The sequence below is a fragment of the Poecilia latipinna genome, unplaced genomic scaffold, assembly GCF_001443285.1.
Source record: "Poecilia latipinna isolate Pla-1442-1.1 unplaced genomic scaffold, P_latipinna-1.0 Scaffold3063, whole genome shotgun sequence".
In the NCBI taxonomy this organism is placed as follows: Eukaryota; Metazoa; Chordata; class Actinopteri; order Cyprinodontiformes; family Poeciliidae; genus Poecilia; species Poecilia latipinna.
The window spans coordinates 18,204-30,002 of NW_015115679.1; the positions used below are offsets into that span (position 1 = coordinate 18,204).

An 11,799-nucleotide genomic window follows, 5' to 3' on the forward strand; every position below is an offset into this window, starting at 1 on the left:
ACACAGAAGAACTCAAAAATAAACACACAGAAACACAGATCACGACAATTAATTTACTTGGATAGCACTAAATCAAAATTAGAACAAATTATTATATTAATAATTACATTTAAGTCTATTTTTAAAACAATAATTCAAAGTTACAAATATCTATAATGATAAAACAATTTATTTTTATAGCACTGATTTATTTATGCTTATAACAATAATTTAATTCAGTTAAATTCAATTTGACTTTTTTTTTTAGTGCAAATTCAGAACAAATTGTGATCATAATGAGTTTTGTGTTTACTGTGAAGTTTCTGTTTGGATCCAGAGCCGCCATTGATTTCATGTCCTACTGGTTAATTGAATCCCTCAGGCCAACGTTATAGATGCTCAGCGATCGATGTTGTTCAGTGACCTAAGATCACACTGACAGAAGAAATATTAAATAAAAGGCAGTGACACTCTTATTTCCCTTCCAAACACATTTTTATTGCACAGTTGTAAAGCTCAACATTTCAGTTGCTTCTTTCCAGCTGTTTGGTCGTAAAATCTGCAAGAACAAGGCGGGTCTGTCTGAAACGTCTGCAGACGAGTCGCTTTGTTTAGACAATAGAGCTGAGTCAGAGGTGGAGCTGCTGCTTTTGTTTAGTGACCATGAAGTGTCAGAGTTCGCTGTTGACTCCAATAATAGTCACAGTTTAACAAAATTTATTTATTTTTAAAAAGCCTTCTAAGCAGTTCATTTTTTATCCTAAGTTAACCTTTTCTGGACTCTCTCTTTATCCATTTATTTTTGTTTACTTGTAAATAGAGCATCAGGTTTTCCATCTATAACTAAACATGAGCGCTGCTTTGCAGTTTGGGAATTTCTTAAGAATCTCTGGTTTGATAATGTTGGGACCAAAATGTGGGATTAAGTTATGGAAATAAATGTAAAGTTAGGAAATGCTTCTGTCTACAAATGGAAAGCACCTCAAGTTCATGTTCTCACCAAATAACTAATAACGCCAACAACAAACATAGTTATCGATCTGGAAACTGCTGGACAAAAGCAGGACACAGTTTCGGCCGCCTACAGGCTCACATCCCTTTTAATGAGCGGACTGGGGTTTCCAGTACAACCAGTAGCTCCAGTACCAGCTCTACTATCAGCTCTAATGACTTGAGAATTGAGGTCATACTGACAAAAATACTGACATTAATAAATATATTTAAATAAAAGTTTATTTAGATGAATATTTATTTAGATAAATGTCTATTAATGTGGCATTCAGAGCTACAGTCGCCTATGTTGTCTGGCAATGGAAACCAGTATAAACCCTCAGTTGTAACTTATGGGGTGCCCTTTGTAACGCTAAATATTTAGCTGACAAACTAAACATTTAGATCAGAGCTAAATTGTAAATATTTATCTTGGAGCTAAATAGGTTAGCTTATTTTGAAACTAAATAATGTGTCAGCAAATGTAATATTCAGCTTGCTAACTCAATATTTAGCTTCAAAATAAATATTTAGCTAGCCAATTTAGGAGGTAGGCTAAGATCGTAGCCTATTACCTAAATATTTTATCTGGAGCTAATTGAAAGATACATATTTAACTTGCTAACGAAATACTTAGTTTGCAAACAAAATGTTTAGATTGGATTTATGTTGGGTTATTTACAGATTCTGAAAATGTGGATTTCAATGATGGAAGACATGGAAATCTAAAAAGCAGTAGTTCTTTAAAACAAGTGTGTGCTTTAGCAACATTTTCATGCTGTTTAGGAGGATGATAAAAGAGAAAAAGACTTGAGTTGCTTTGGCAGAAACAAAACTTTCCTTTTAGCCCGATGTAAATAATTGTTTTATTTTGGATGTTAGGATGCAGTTAGTCAGCGTGGGGCGCAGCGCTCCTCACAGCCTGGTCACTGTTATATCACACTCAGCAGCCTGGCAGACGTAGATCGGTTTTCTGGTGGCATGTTATGTTTCTACTTGTGTTCTAAAAACAAAAGTTCAGCAACTCACTCAGAGAAACAAAAAAACATTCCTGCAGAAATTACTTTTTACAATTATATAAGTATTCCTGGCATTGCTTTCTTTCCACCAGCTTTTCTTGTGAGTGACCTGGTCTTAACCTACTTATTATTTTATTATTTTTAACACACTCCCTTGGTAAGCTAGCTGTACACAGCAAATTAAAGGTCATGCAGCATCTTGCAGACCACCACAGTTTGAGAAAGATTGCTTTAGGGTTAGTCTCTGGCTGTTTGTTGTTGACATCAACAACAGAATATGTTTATAAATGTTTCCACAGTTTGGACGAAAAAGAGCAAAATAAACAGTTAAACTTCATGTGGAGCAGAATGTTGCTAAATGCATTAGAAATTAGGAGGAAGAATAAGAATGGAAGGAAGGAAATCAGAGCGGGCCAGAGCTGAGTAAGTGGAGCAGAACCAGAGCGTAGGAGCGTCAGTGAGGGAGGGGCGACCCGTTGTCTCTGACAGGGGTTGGACAGAGGAGCAGACGATCTCAGGATTCACGGCGTGTTCGGACATTTTTCCTGGACGGTCTGAACAGAACAGACCTCCAGTTTTATTCTGTGAACTTTAAAGAGCTGCAGGATCAGTAGGAGCTTTTCCTGGGTCCTCAGATGTTCTGGGTTCCTTCGGCCTCTGGGTGATGATTCGGTGGCGCTTTAACGGTACCTGTTGAAGTCCGGGGTCATCAGCATGGTGGCAGGTCAGAGGCCCGGTTCTGTGCTGGGACACCTGCTGACCTCTGGGTTTTCCTCTCAGAACCACAACATGGGGAAACAGGAGGAGGTAAGACGTTCCTCCAGGCAACCTCTGTGGTGGAAATCACACAGAAATCCAAAGATATTTTCACTTTTTATTGTTAATTAAAGCTTCACACCAATGATAAACAACATATATTTATCTCTAGTTTACATTAGATCTGCTCACTGAGTGGCATGTTGGTTTTATTCTTATCTGACCCAAAATCTAACAAACTTTATTTTCTAGTTTTTGTGTTTCTCTTCTCTAAATTATCAAATGTTTTGCTCTCTAAATACATCCTTTCAAATCTACTTCTATCATCTACTCACTGTAGTTTTCATCTATTTCCATGTTATTTAGCTCTAATTCATGCTATCTATGCTGCTCTTTTGTGTCTATTTTTTGTCTTTTTTAATTTGTCGAGATTATTTGTAAAGTATTTGAATTGGAAGCAAGTTTTCCTCCAAACATTTTAAGTAAGAAATTATTCATCTCTGTCTTATGGACCAGTGTCTATCCTCTCTTATAATCTGATCTGTTTCTTTCTTTCGTTTATTTATTCTAAATATTTTTAATATTTATGACCTTTTATATGTCTGTTTTTTTTCTAGTTTTTACCTGTCATCTCTTGTGTCTGTTGTTTGGATTAGAAATGAATAATTAAAGTTGTTTTTGGACATTTAAACCTGGAACTGGAAGAGATTTTAAATATCCATAATAAATAACAGAAATAACAAAATAAGCACTTTGGACAGAGGTTTATAGTCGTAGAGCATTTTTTAAATTCAGCCAAACAGCTGAACATCTTTGTCTTTTTCTGAGTCTTGCCTGTTTGCTGTGCAGGAATGCTGCTCAGGGCTGATTTCTCTTAAAGCAATGAAATCAGGAACTCTGACGATTAATGGCAAAGTTTTTCATTTTTCCTCCAGGAGTCGGGCACCAAGCGCAGCAAACCTGTTCCCAGGGTGGCGGCGCTGGCGAGCCTGCTGCCTCCGGTTAAAGCCACTTCGCTGAAGAGGATCGGCCAAACTCTGCAGGTAAACCGCCAGCAGATGTTCCCACTTTTCACTGAAAATGTTGCTGTAGCTTTCTGCTACAGAATAACAATAAATGTTTCTGAGCGATAAATTGTCCTGGAAGTTATTGTGATAAATAATATTTCAAATAATCTGTCAGTAGTGGTAAGAACCCATTCTCAAAGATCAATAAACTTTTAATTCTCATGTACATTTACCACTGGAACTGGACGACATTTTAAATATCCAGTCAAATAAAATGGATTGAAGGTGAAGTTGTGGGAAAACTGCCGACCCGCCAGAATCTGGGTTTCCTTTCTGGACTCACAAATAACTTCCTGCTTATTGTTTTATATCCATCCATCCATCCATAGTGGGGTCGGTAGGTGCTGCTGCCTGCCCAGCGAACGTTCCTGGCAGAGGCGGGGTCACCTGGGCAGGTCGTCAGTCTGTCGCAGGGCTTGTTTTATATTAATGTTGGAAATCTTTAACATGGTTAAAGAAATCTTTAACTGAACATGTTTAAAGTGCATTAAAAACTGATGACATAATTCTAATAAACATGAGTAATAAATACTGATAAACCTGAATAATGGCTGAGATTAAACCTTGAGTTCTTTTGTAATGGATTTTCTTAGACATGACTTTAAACAGAAATATATATATATATATATATATATATATATATATTTTTATAAGCTTGACATCGAAGGGCAATCACTGTGTGGTTTTAGTATTGATTACTAATTTGGGATTACAGTGATGCAAATCTGGCCTTTTATGTTGCTTTTGGATTAATGACTTCCTCCTTACTGAGTGGCCGTTCAGCCAGCAGGAAAAGTCAATTCCTGTAAGTCAGCAAATAGGGCAAATTTTGTCAATCTAAACAAACATAAAACAGGGAAAGTTTAGTTTAAGTTAAAGTCAGGCAGAGAGAAAAAGACTCAAATAATTTAAGATAAAAAATATATAACTTAATGTTTATTTAAAAGTTTCTGTGCCTGCAGCGCTCCGTCAGTTTCCGTAACGAGAGTCGAGCTTCAACTCTTCCAAATCCTCCGCCTCTTCCTCCTCCTTCCTCCTCTTCCTCGTCCACGATGACGACGCGTGTCGTTTCCGCGACCGTCTCCAGCCCTCCGTCCTGCATGACCATGACGCGGGTTTCCACGGCAACAGGCCCCACCTCCAAGCGCCGCGACAGCAAGCTGTGGAGTGAGACGTTCGACATCCGAGTCGGAGCGACTCTGAGTCCAAAGGAGATAAAAAGACAAGAGGTTGTTTTTCTCTACTCAGAAATGATCATCAGATTTATGTTTTCACACTGGAAAAACACAACAGTATTTTTATAGTTTATTGTATAAATAGTTCACTTTAAATAAGAAAACTATCCTTCAAGTAACTTTTCAGCAAAATATACAAGTTTGTTTTAAGTCAATAATTATTTAATATTGATTTTTAAAATATTAGTTCCTTTGGCAGATAATTTCACTGATAAAAAGTCATTTTCCATGTTTTAAGTGAAATAATCCGCCAGTGGAATATAAATATTAGGGATAATTAATTTAAAACAAGCCCCTATTTCAAGCTGAAAAGTTACTTGTAAATTAATTTTGTCTCATTTCAACTGTACTAAGATATTTGCTCTAGAAAGTAGACCTAAAATTCTTGGTAAGATTTTGTGTTTTTGCAGTGTAAGTGAATAATGTTCAGTCTCTTGTGATTTTTATTCAACATAACCGTCTTCCTACAGGCCATTTTTGAGTTGGCTCAAGGAGAACAGGACTTGGTGGAAGACCTAAAGTTGGCCAAAAAGGTAAACAGCAGCTTGGTTGTTGGTTGTTTTGCTGTCTTTCTGGTATTTACATTAATTAATTTGCAGGCGTACCACGACCCGATGCTGAAGCTGTCCATCATGACTGAGCAGGAACTGAACCAGATCTTCGGTACTCTGGACTCACTCATACCTCTGCATGAAGGTGAGACCAGCTTTCTGATAAAGGCCAAATAAAACATTTAAACATTAATTTGACGTCAGTTCCTGTGGGGTGCCATTAGTAAATTTACGCAGTCAAAATTAGCAAAAATTTGGACTATTAAGTTGTAAGAAAGGAAAAAAATGGTGGTTCATTGATTAAAGTCATATTTTCACCATGTCATTCATTCAAATTCATTCATTTATAAATGGCAGAGTTTCCAACTCAATATTTAGCTTTTAGGGTAAATATTTAATTTACAATCTAAACATTTTGTTTTCAATTAGCAATTTTGCTTGCCAAGTAAATATTTGTCTTAAAGCTAAATATTTAGTTAACCAATTAAATATTCAGCTTGAAACTATTTTGTTAGCAAGCAAAATATTTAATTTGTAAACTAAATATCTGGCTTGCTAACTAAATGTTTAGTTAGCCAGATACAAATTTATTAAAAATGTTTTAGTTAAAAAAACATAGTATTTATTTTTAAATTAAATATTTAACTTCCAAAATATGTAGCTTCAAACAAAAATATCTAGCTATCAAGATATTTAATTTGTAAGCTAAATATTTAGCTAGCTCAGAGCTGTATATTTAGATTGCTAACTAAGTATTTAGTTAGCAAGCTAAGTATTTAGTTTGTAAGCTAAACTCAAAGTTGTAGTTGCCAGTCGAACTAGAACTTTTTCATTTAAATTACAGAGGGTTTACTTAAAACAAGCTCGTATTTATTGCTGAAATGTTACTTTTCAGTTGGTTTTGTATTTTTTCAAGTGAAATAGGATATTTACACTTGAATTTAGACCAAAAATCTTTTTCTTTTTTTTTTTAGACCAAAATTCTTTGGTAAGAGTTTGTGTTTTTGCAGTGTAGCAACAATTTGTGACTTTTCTCAGACTTGCTGAGTCGGCTACGAGACGCCAGAAAACCCGACGGAACCACAGAAAATGTCGGACACATCCTGACCGGCTGGGTGAGCGTTTCTCTGTCTCATCTTATCAGCGTTATAAGCTGGGCGGGATACCTCATGGCGATGTGCTGGTGTCCCTGCAGCTGCCGTGTCTCTCCTCCTATACGCCGTACTGCAGCAACCAGGTTCAGGCCAAGGCCCTGCTGGACCAGAAGAAGCAGGACCGGCGGGTCCAGGACTTCTTGCAGCGCTGCCTGCAGTCTCCGTTCAGCAGGAAGTTGGACCTGTGGAACTTCCTGGACATCCCTCGCAGCCGGCTGGTGAAGTACCCGCTGCTGCTCAGAGAGATCCTGAAGCACACACCCAACGACCACCTGGACCGGCAGCACCTGGAGGAAGCGGTGAGGAAACCCAACCCTGATGACTGCTGGTTGCACTTGTTTAGACTGAACGCAAACATTTTGCTAGTTTTTCCTTACAATTTTTTTACTTTTCAAACTCAGAAATTTCAGAGTTTTTTTGTAGAATTTTTTTTAAATCAAGCTGGCTTTGATTTTGTACTTTTGCGGAAATTTACTCTTAATTTTTTTTCCCTCGATCTACACCGGTCCTAACATGGCGTCCTGAAAACACCACTTTCAGTTTGTTCCGTTAAGAGTTTCAGGTGCTACATGTAGCATTGATTTTAGACTCACTTTTAAGTGTGTGTTTTGTAAAAAAAAACACATTTCCACCACAGCTTACTGCTGCGGCCATATTGAAACGTGAAGTCAGCCTTAAAAGTTTAAACTAAAGGTATTCTGAGTTCCTCCCAGTTTGATTAACTTTGATTTTTCCGACCCGGAAGTCATAATTTCCCAGTTTTGTTTGCAATCTGAAGGCAGCATAATTAGCTCGTCTCTGGCCCAACAGATGCTGATGGTGCAGAGCGTGGTGGCGGACATCAACAGGCGGACCGGAGAGTCGGAGTGTCAGCACTATAAGGACCGTCTGCTTTACTCAGATGAAGGACGGCGGCACGAACTGATCGACCGATCCAAGACGCTCAGCTGCCACGGAGAGCTGAAGAACAACAGAGGAATCGTTAGTGTCTCTCCAGAGTTATTCTCATCCACTTTTATTGTTTTGATAGTTTCTCACCAAACTTTCATCATTTTTATGTGGTTTTGCAGAAGCTCCACGTGTTTCTGTTCCAGGACATTTTGGTGATCACCCGGTCGGTTTCGCTGAACAGCCAGCCGGTTAGCTACCAGCTCTGCCGCCAGCCAATCCCCATCCGCCAGCTGGACCTGGAGGACGTATCGGACGGCGAGATGAGAGTGGGCGGGTCCATCAGAGGGGCCTTCAGCAACAACGAGCGAAGTCAGTGACAAAAGTTACAGCGATTAGCTGAAAAGAGAAATAAGACAAAATGAAATTAAAAGTAACTTTTGATCAAGAAATGGAAACTTGTTTAAATCAACAATTCTTCAATACTGATGAAAAATGCTAGTTCCACTGGCAGATTATTTCACAATCAACAGGCACTGCCACGTTACCAAGCAATGCCAGTCCAGCCCGTTACCTAGCAACCCCAGTCCAGCCCAGCCTGTTACCTAGCAACCCAGTTCTAGATCCACCGGTTGATTATTTCACTTCTAATATTTTTCCATATTAGATAAGTGAAATAATCTTCCAGTAGAACCTGAACTTTATTTAAAATAAATATTAAGGTATTACTCCTGACCCCACTAAGGGACAAGGGTGTATAGAAAATGGATGGATGAATGGATTAAGAAATTATTGACTTTAAACAAGCTTCTACGTCTTGCTGAAAAATTACTTCTAAGTCATTTTCCCCCTTAATTCATATGTACTAAGATGTTTGCACTTGAAACTAGACCATAAACAATTGGTAAGATTTTGTGTTTTTACAGTGTGGTCACTGGATTCACTGCAAAAAATTGTATTTTGTTCTAGTTTCTAGCGAATACATCTTTCTACAAATGAAATAAGACAAAACTAACTTATAAGTAACTTTTCAGCTCAATATCAGAGCTTGCTTTAAATAAATAATTCCTTAATATTGATTTTTTTAAAGTACTAGTTCCAATGGCAGATTATTTCACTTGTAACATTTTTTGCATGTTATAAGTTAAATAATCTGCCAGTGGAGCTAGCACTTTTTAATGATTTTTCAACAATTATTGTCTTAAACATCTCCTATTTCTTGCTGAAAAGTTACTTGTAAGTTAGTTTTGTCTCATTTCAAGTGTTATAAAATATTTGCACATGGTAGTATTTTGTGTTTTTGCAGTGTAGTTCTCCAAATTTGTATGTTTTTTTAGCTAAAGAGCCAGTTACACTCCTGTTCTCGAGTGTTGGATGATTTTTTCCCCCAGATATTTTAAAAATAATTTATCATTAAAACTAACTTTCTTCTCCTCTCAGCCAAGAACTTCTTCCGGGTTTCGTGCCGGTCAGGAAGCCAGCTGCAGACGCACTGCTTCCAGGCGAGCGACGCCTTCAACAAGCAGCAGTGGATCAACTGCATCCGGCAGGCCACGGAGGCGGCGGGAGAGCAGACTCCTCAGACGGAACGGCGTACAGAACCAGAACCAGGAGAACCGACCGATTCGAGCGAAGTTTCAGGAATCAAAAACAAAACTTTGGCAAAGACAGAAGATGTGAATCTGGAAGATGTTGGTTTATTCTCAGAGAGCATGATGACCGACGATGATGGGATGTCATCAGTAGAACCAGAGATGGACGGTGAGAGGGAGTCGACACCAGAACCAGAACCACCTGCAGACTGCTGGATGGACCAGGAAGTAGAGAGTACAGGTGGGAAGGACGCTCTGAACGCACAGGAAGAGGAGGAGAAGGAAATCAGCACCGACGCCGGAGACAATGAGGAAATGATCTGCAGATGCTGACGGAAAATAAACTGAACTGAATTCAACCAAATAAAGAATCAGTTCAGATACTCAACAAAATGTTGGTTCTGATGGTTAGGAAATTTGTGACCTTCCAACCACAAACTGGATGTTTTTTATTGAAGTTTTCTTACACGGCAAAAACACAAAATCTTATCAAGTATTTAAGGTCTAGTTTCTAATGTAAACATCTTAGTACATTTGAATTAAGATAAAACTAACTTGGAAGGAACTTTCCAGCAAGATATAGGAGCTTGTTTTAAGCCAATAGTTCTTTAACATTTATTTTAAAAACAAACTAAATCCACTGGATTTTTTTACTCTTATAACATTTTTCCAAAGTTATAGGTGAAATAATCTGCCAGTTGAACTAGACTTCTTTATTAATATTCAAGAATGATTGACGTTTCTCAGTTTCTTGTGGCAAATTTTTGTCTTTACAAACTCTGAAATTTCCTTGCTCTTTTCTAGAAATTTTCTGAGGTCTTGTATCTTCTTGCAAATTTTTATTTTAAAAATGTGCTAGATTATTTCAGTCATGACAAGACATGTTCAACATAGTGAAATAATCTGCCAGTGGAACCAGAATTTGGTTGCTAGGTAACGGGCCTTAGTTTGGCTGTGGTTGCTAGGTAATGGCACAGGCCCGTTAATTTGAAATAATCTGGCAGTGGAAGTAGAACATTTTCATCAATATTTAAGAATTACTGATTTAAGCAAGCTCCTATATCTTAAAGTTACTTGTAATTTAGTTTTGACTTATTTCAAATGTACTAAGATATTTGCAGCAACAACTAGAGCAAAAATACTTGTAATATTTTGTGTTTTTGCAGTGTATCTTCAAGTTCCAGTGTTAAGTTCTTTAGAAAATTATGCCATTATCAATGCTTGTCAATATTTGAAAATTGTGACAAAACAAAATTATCATTTATTGCAATAATTTATCATCCAGTAAAATGTATCTAATTTTAACTAGATTCTAGTGAAAAACCTAAAATTTTATGTTTCTGAAGCGAATAAAATAATCCGATAATTTGGCTTTGTTTGCTGCAGTAGCTCATTTAGCCACTGTGACAGATGGTGGCGCTATGTTCATTGTTCCAACAATTCTCACTGTAAAAAATGGGTTTATTTTATGCTGAGCATTCAGCTTTACTTTCATGTTTGGAAAAAGAAGCTTCATACCGTTTTATCCAGATGGGTTTTAAATGCTGTTTTATAAACATTTTAACGTTTGTCTCAGCTGAACTGAAACTGGGAGCTGACCCAGTTTCAGTGGAAATGGAGAGGAACCCATTTAGCAGCAGAACCATTAATCTTTTAGAGCATTTTCAGTTTTAAAATCAGAACCAAGAGTTATCGGTTTATGTTTCGGTATAAATCTCAAACAGATCCCAGTTGGTTTATGTGCAGAGAGAAAGCTGTTGTACATGTATTGTACATAAAGACTGTATATAAGAAATATGTCCATATGAATGCCTGAACCATTGTTTATTAATGTGCAACTCATAATTCAGGAATGTCAATTGAGCCAAATGTGTCCTAGTATTATTATAACTGATTGCACATCTCAGAAGCACTGAAAGGAAACCATCCCCTTTATTCTGCTGCATCCAAAAAAAGAACACAAGGCATTCAGGAACATCTTTGTTTAATCAAAGACTCAATAAATTTTCAAAGTGTCTAAATGATTTTGTGTACAAATTGAATGCAATTTATAAACGAGTGCAAATAAGAGCTGCAAACATTTTCCCTGCAACAAATAAACCAGATTTATGGAAATGTTCATGCTACAATCATATATCATGAAAGCAGGGGGCAATTCTGACTTTATGTATGAAATAACTTCAAGGACAAAACAAAAATGTTAATCTCAGAAAATTAATAAATAAAATCTGAAAAAAGTTAGATATCTGAAAACACTTAAATCTGAAAAAAAAAACTATTTAGAAATCTGAGAATAAAGTTAGAAACATAAAAGTTAGAAATTCTAGAATAAGTTAGAAACAAAAGAAAAAAAGTCACAGATCTTAACCCACTGACCCCCTGAAATTAAGGGCAAAAAAGTCATATCTGAAGAAAATTCTGAAATCTGAGAAAAATGATCAAAATACTAAAAACAAAAAATCTGAAATATGAAAAAAGAATTAGAAATCTAAAAGTCAGAAATCAGAAAGTAGTAAAAAATCTGAAAAAATAAAAATAACTAGGAACAAAACAAATCTGAGAATAATA

General features: G+C 36.8%; 1 protein-coding gene across 5 annotated transcripts in view; it reads left to right on the forward strand.

The window, feature by feature from the left end:
- Positions 1-9,667, forward strand: part of LOC106940024 (Rho guanine nucleotide exchange factor (GEF) 3) — a 22,563-nt gene extending 12,896 nt beyond the window's left edge. For 2 of the 5 annotated variants that reach the window (XM_015022633.1, XM_015022632.1), the window contains exons 3-11: positions 3,680-3,787; positions 4,759-5,040; positions 5,517-5,579; positions 5,646-5,742; positions 6,636-6,712; positions 6,793-7,050; positions 7,562-7,732; positions 7,822-8,011; positions 9,080-9,667. In XM_015022633.1, coding sequence (XP_014878119.1) covers positions 3,680-3,787; positions 4,759-5,040; positions 5,517-5,579; positions 5,646-5,742; positions 6,636-6,712; positions 6,793-7,050; positions 7,562-7,732; positions 7,822-8,011; positions 9,080-9,564 — 1,731 coding nt within the window. In that variant the 3' untranslated portion in view covers positions 9,565-9,667. Of the gene's footprint in view, positions 1-1,858; positions 2,796-3,679; positions 3,788-4,758; positions 5,041-5,516; positions 5,580-5,645; positions 5,743-6,635; positions 6,713-6,792; positions 7,051-7,561; positions 7,733-7,821; positions 8,012-9,079 lie in introns of those variants that run through there. The other 3 variants (XM_015022635.1, XM_015022637.1, XM_015022636.1) reach the window with 3 other exon arrangements.
- Positions 9,668-11,799: the final 2,132 nt, after the last annotated feature.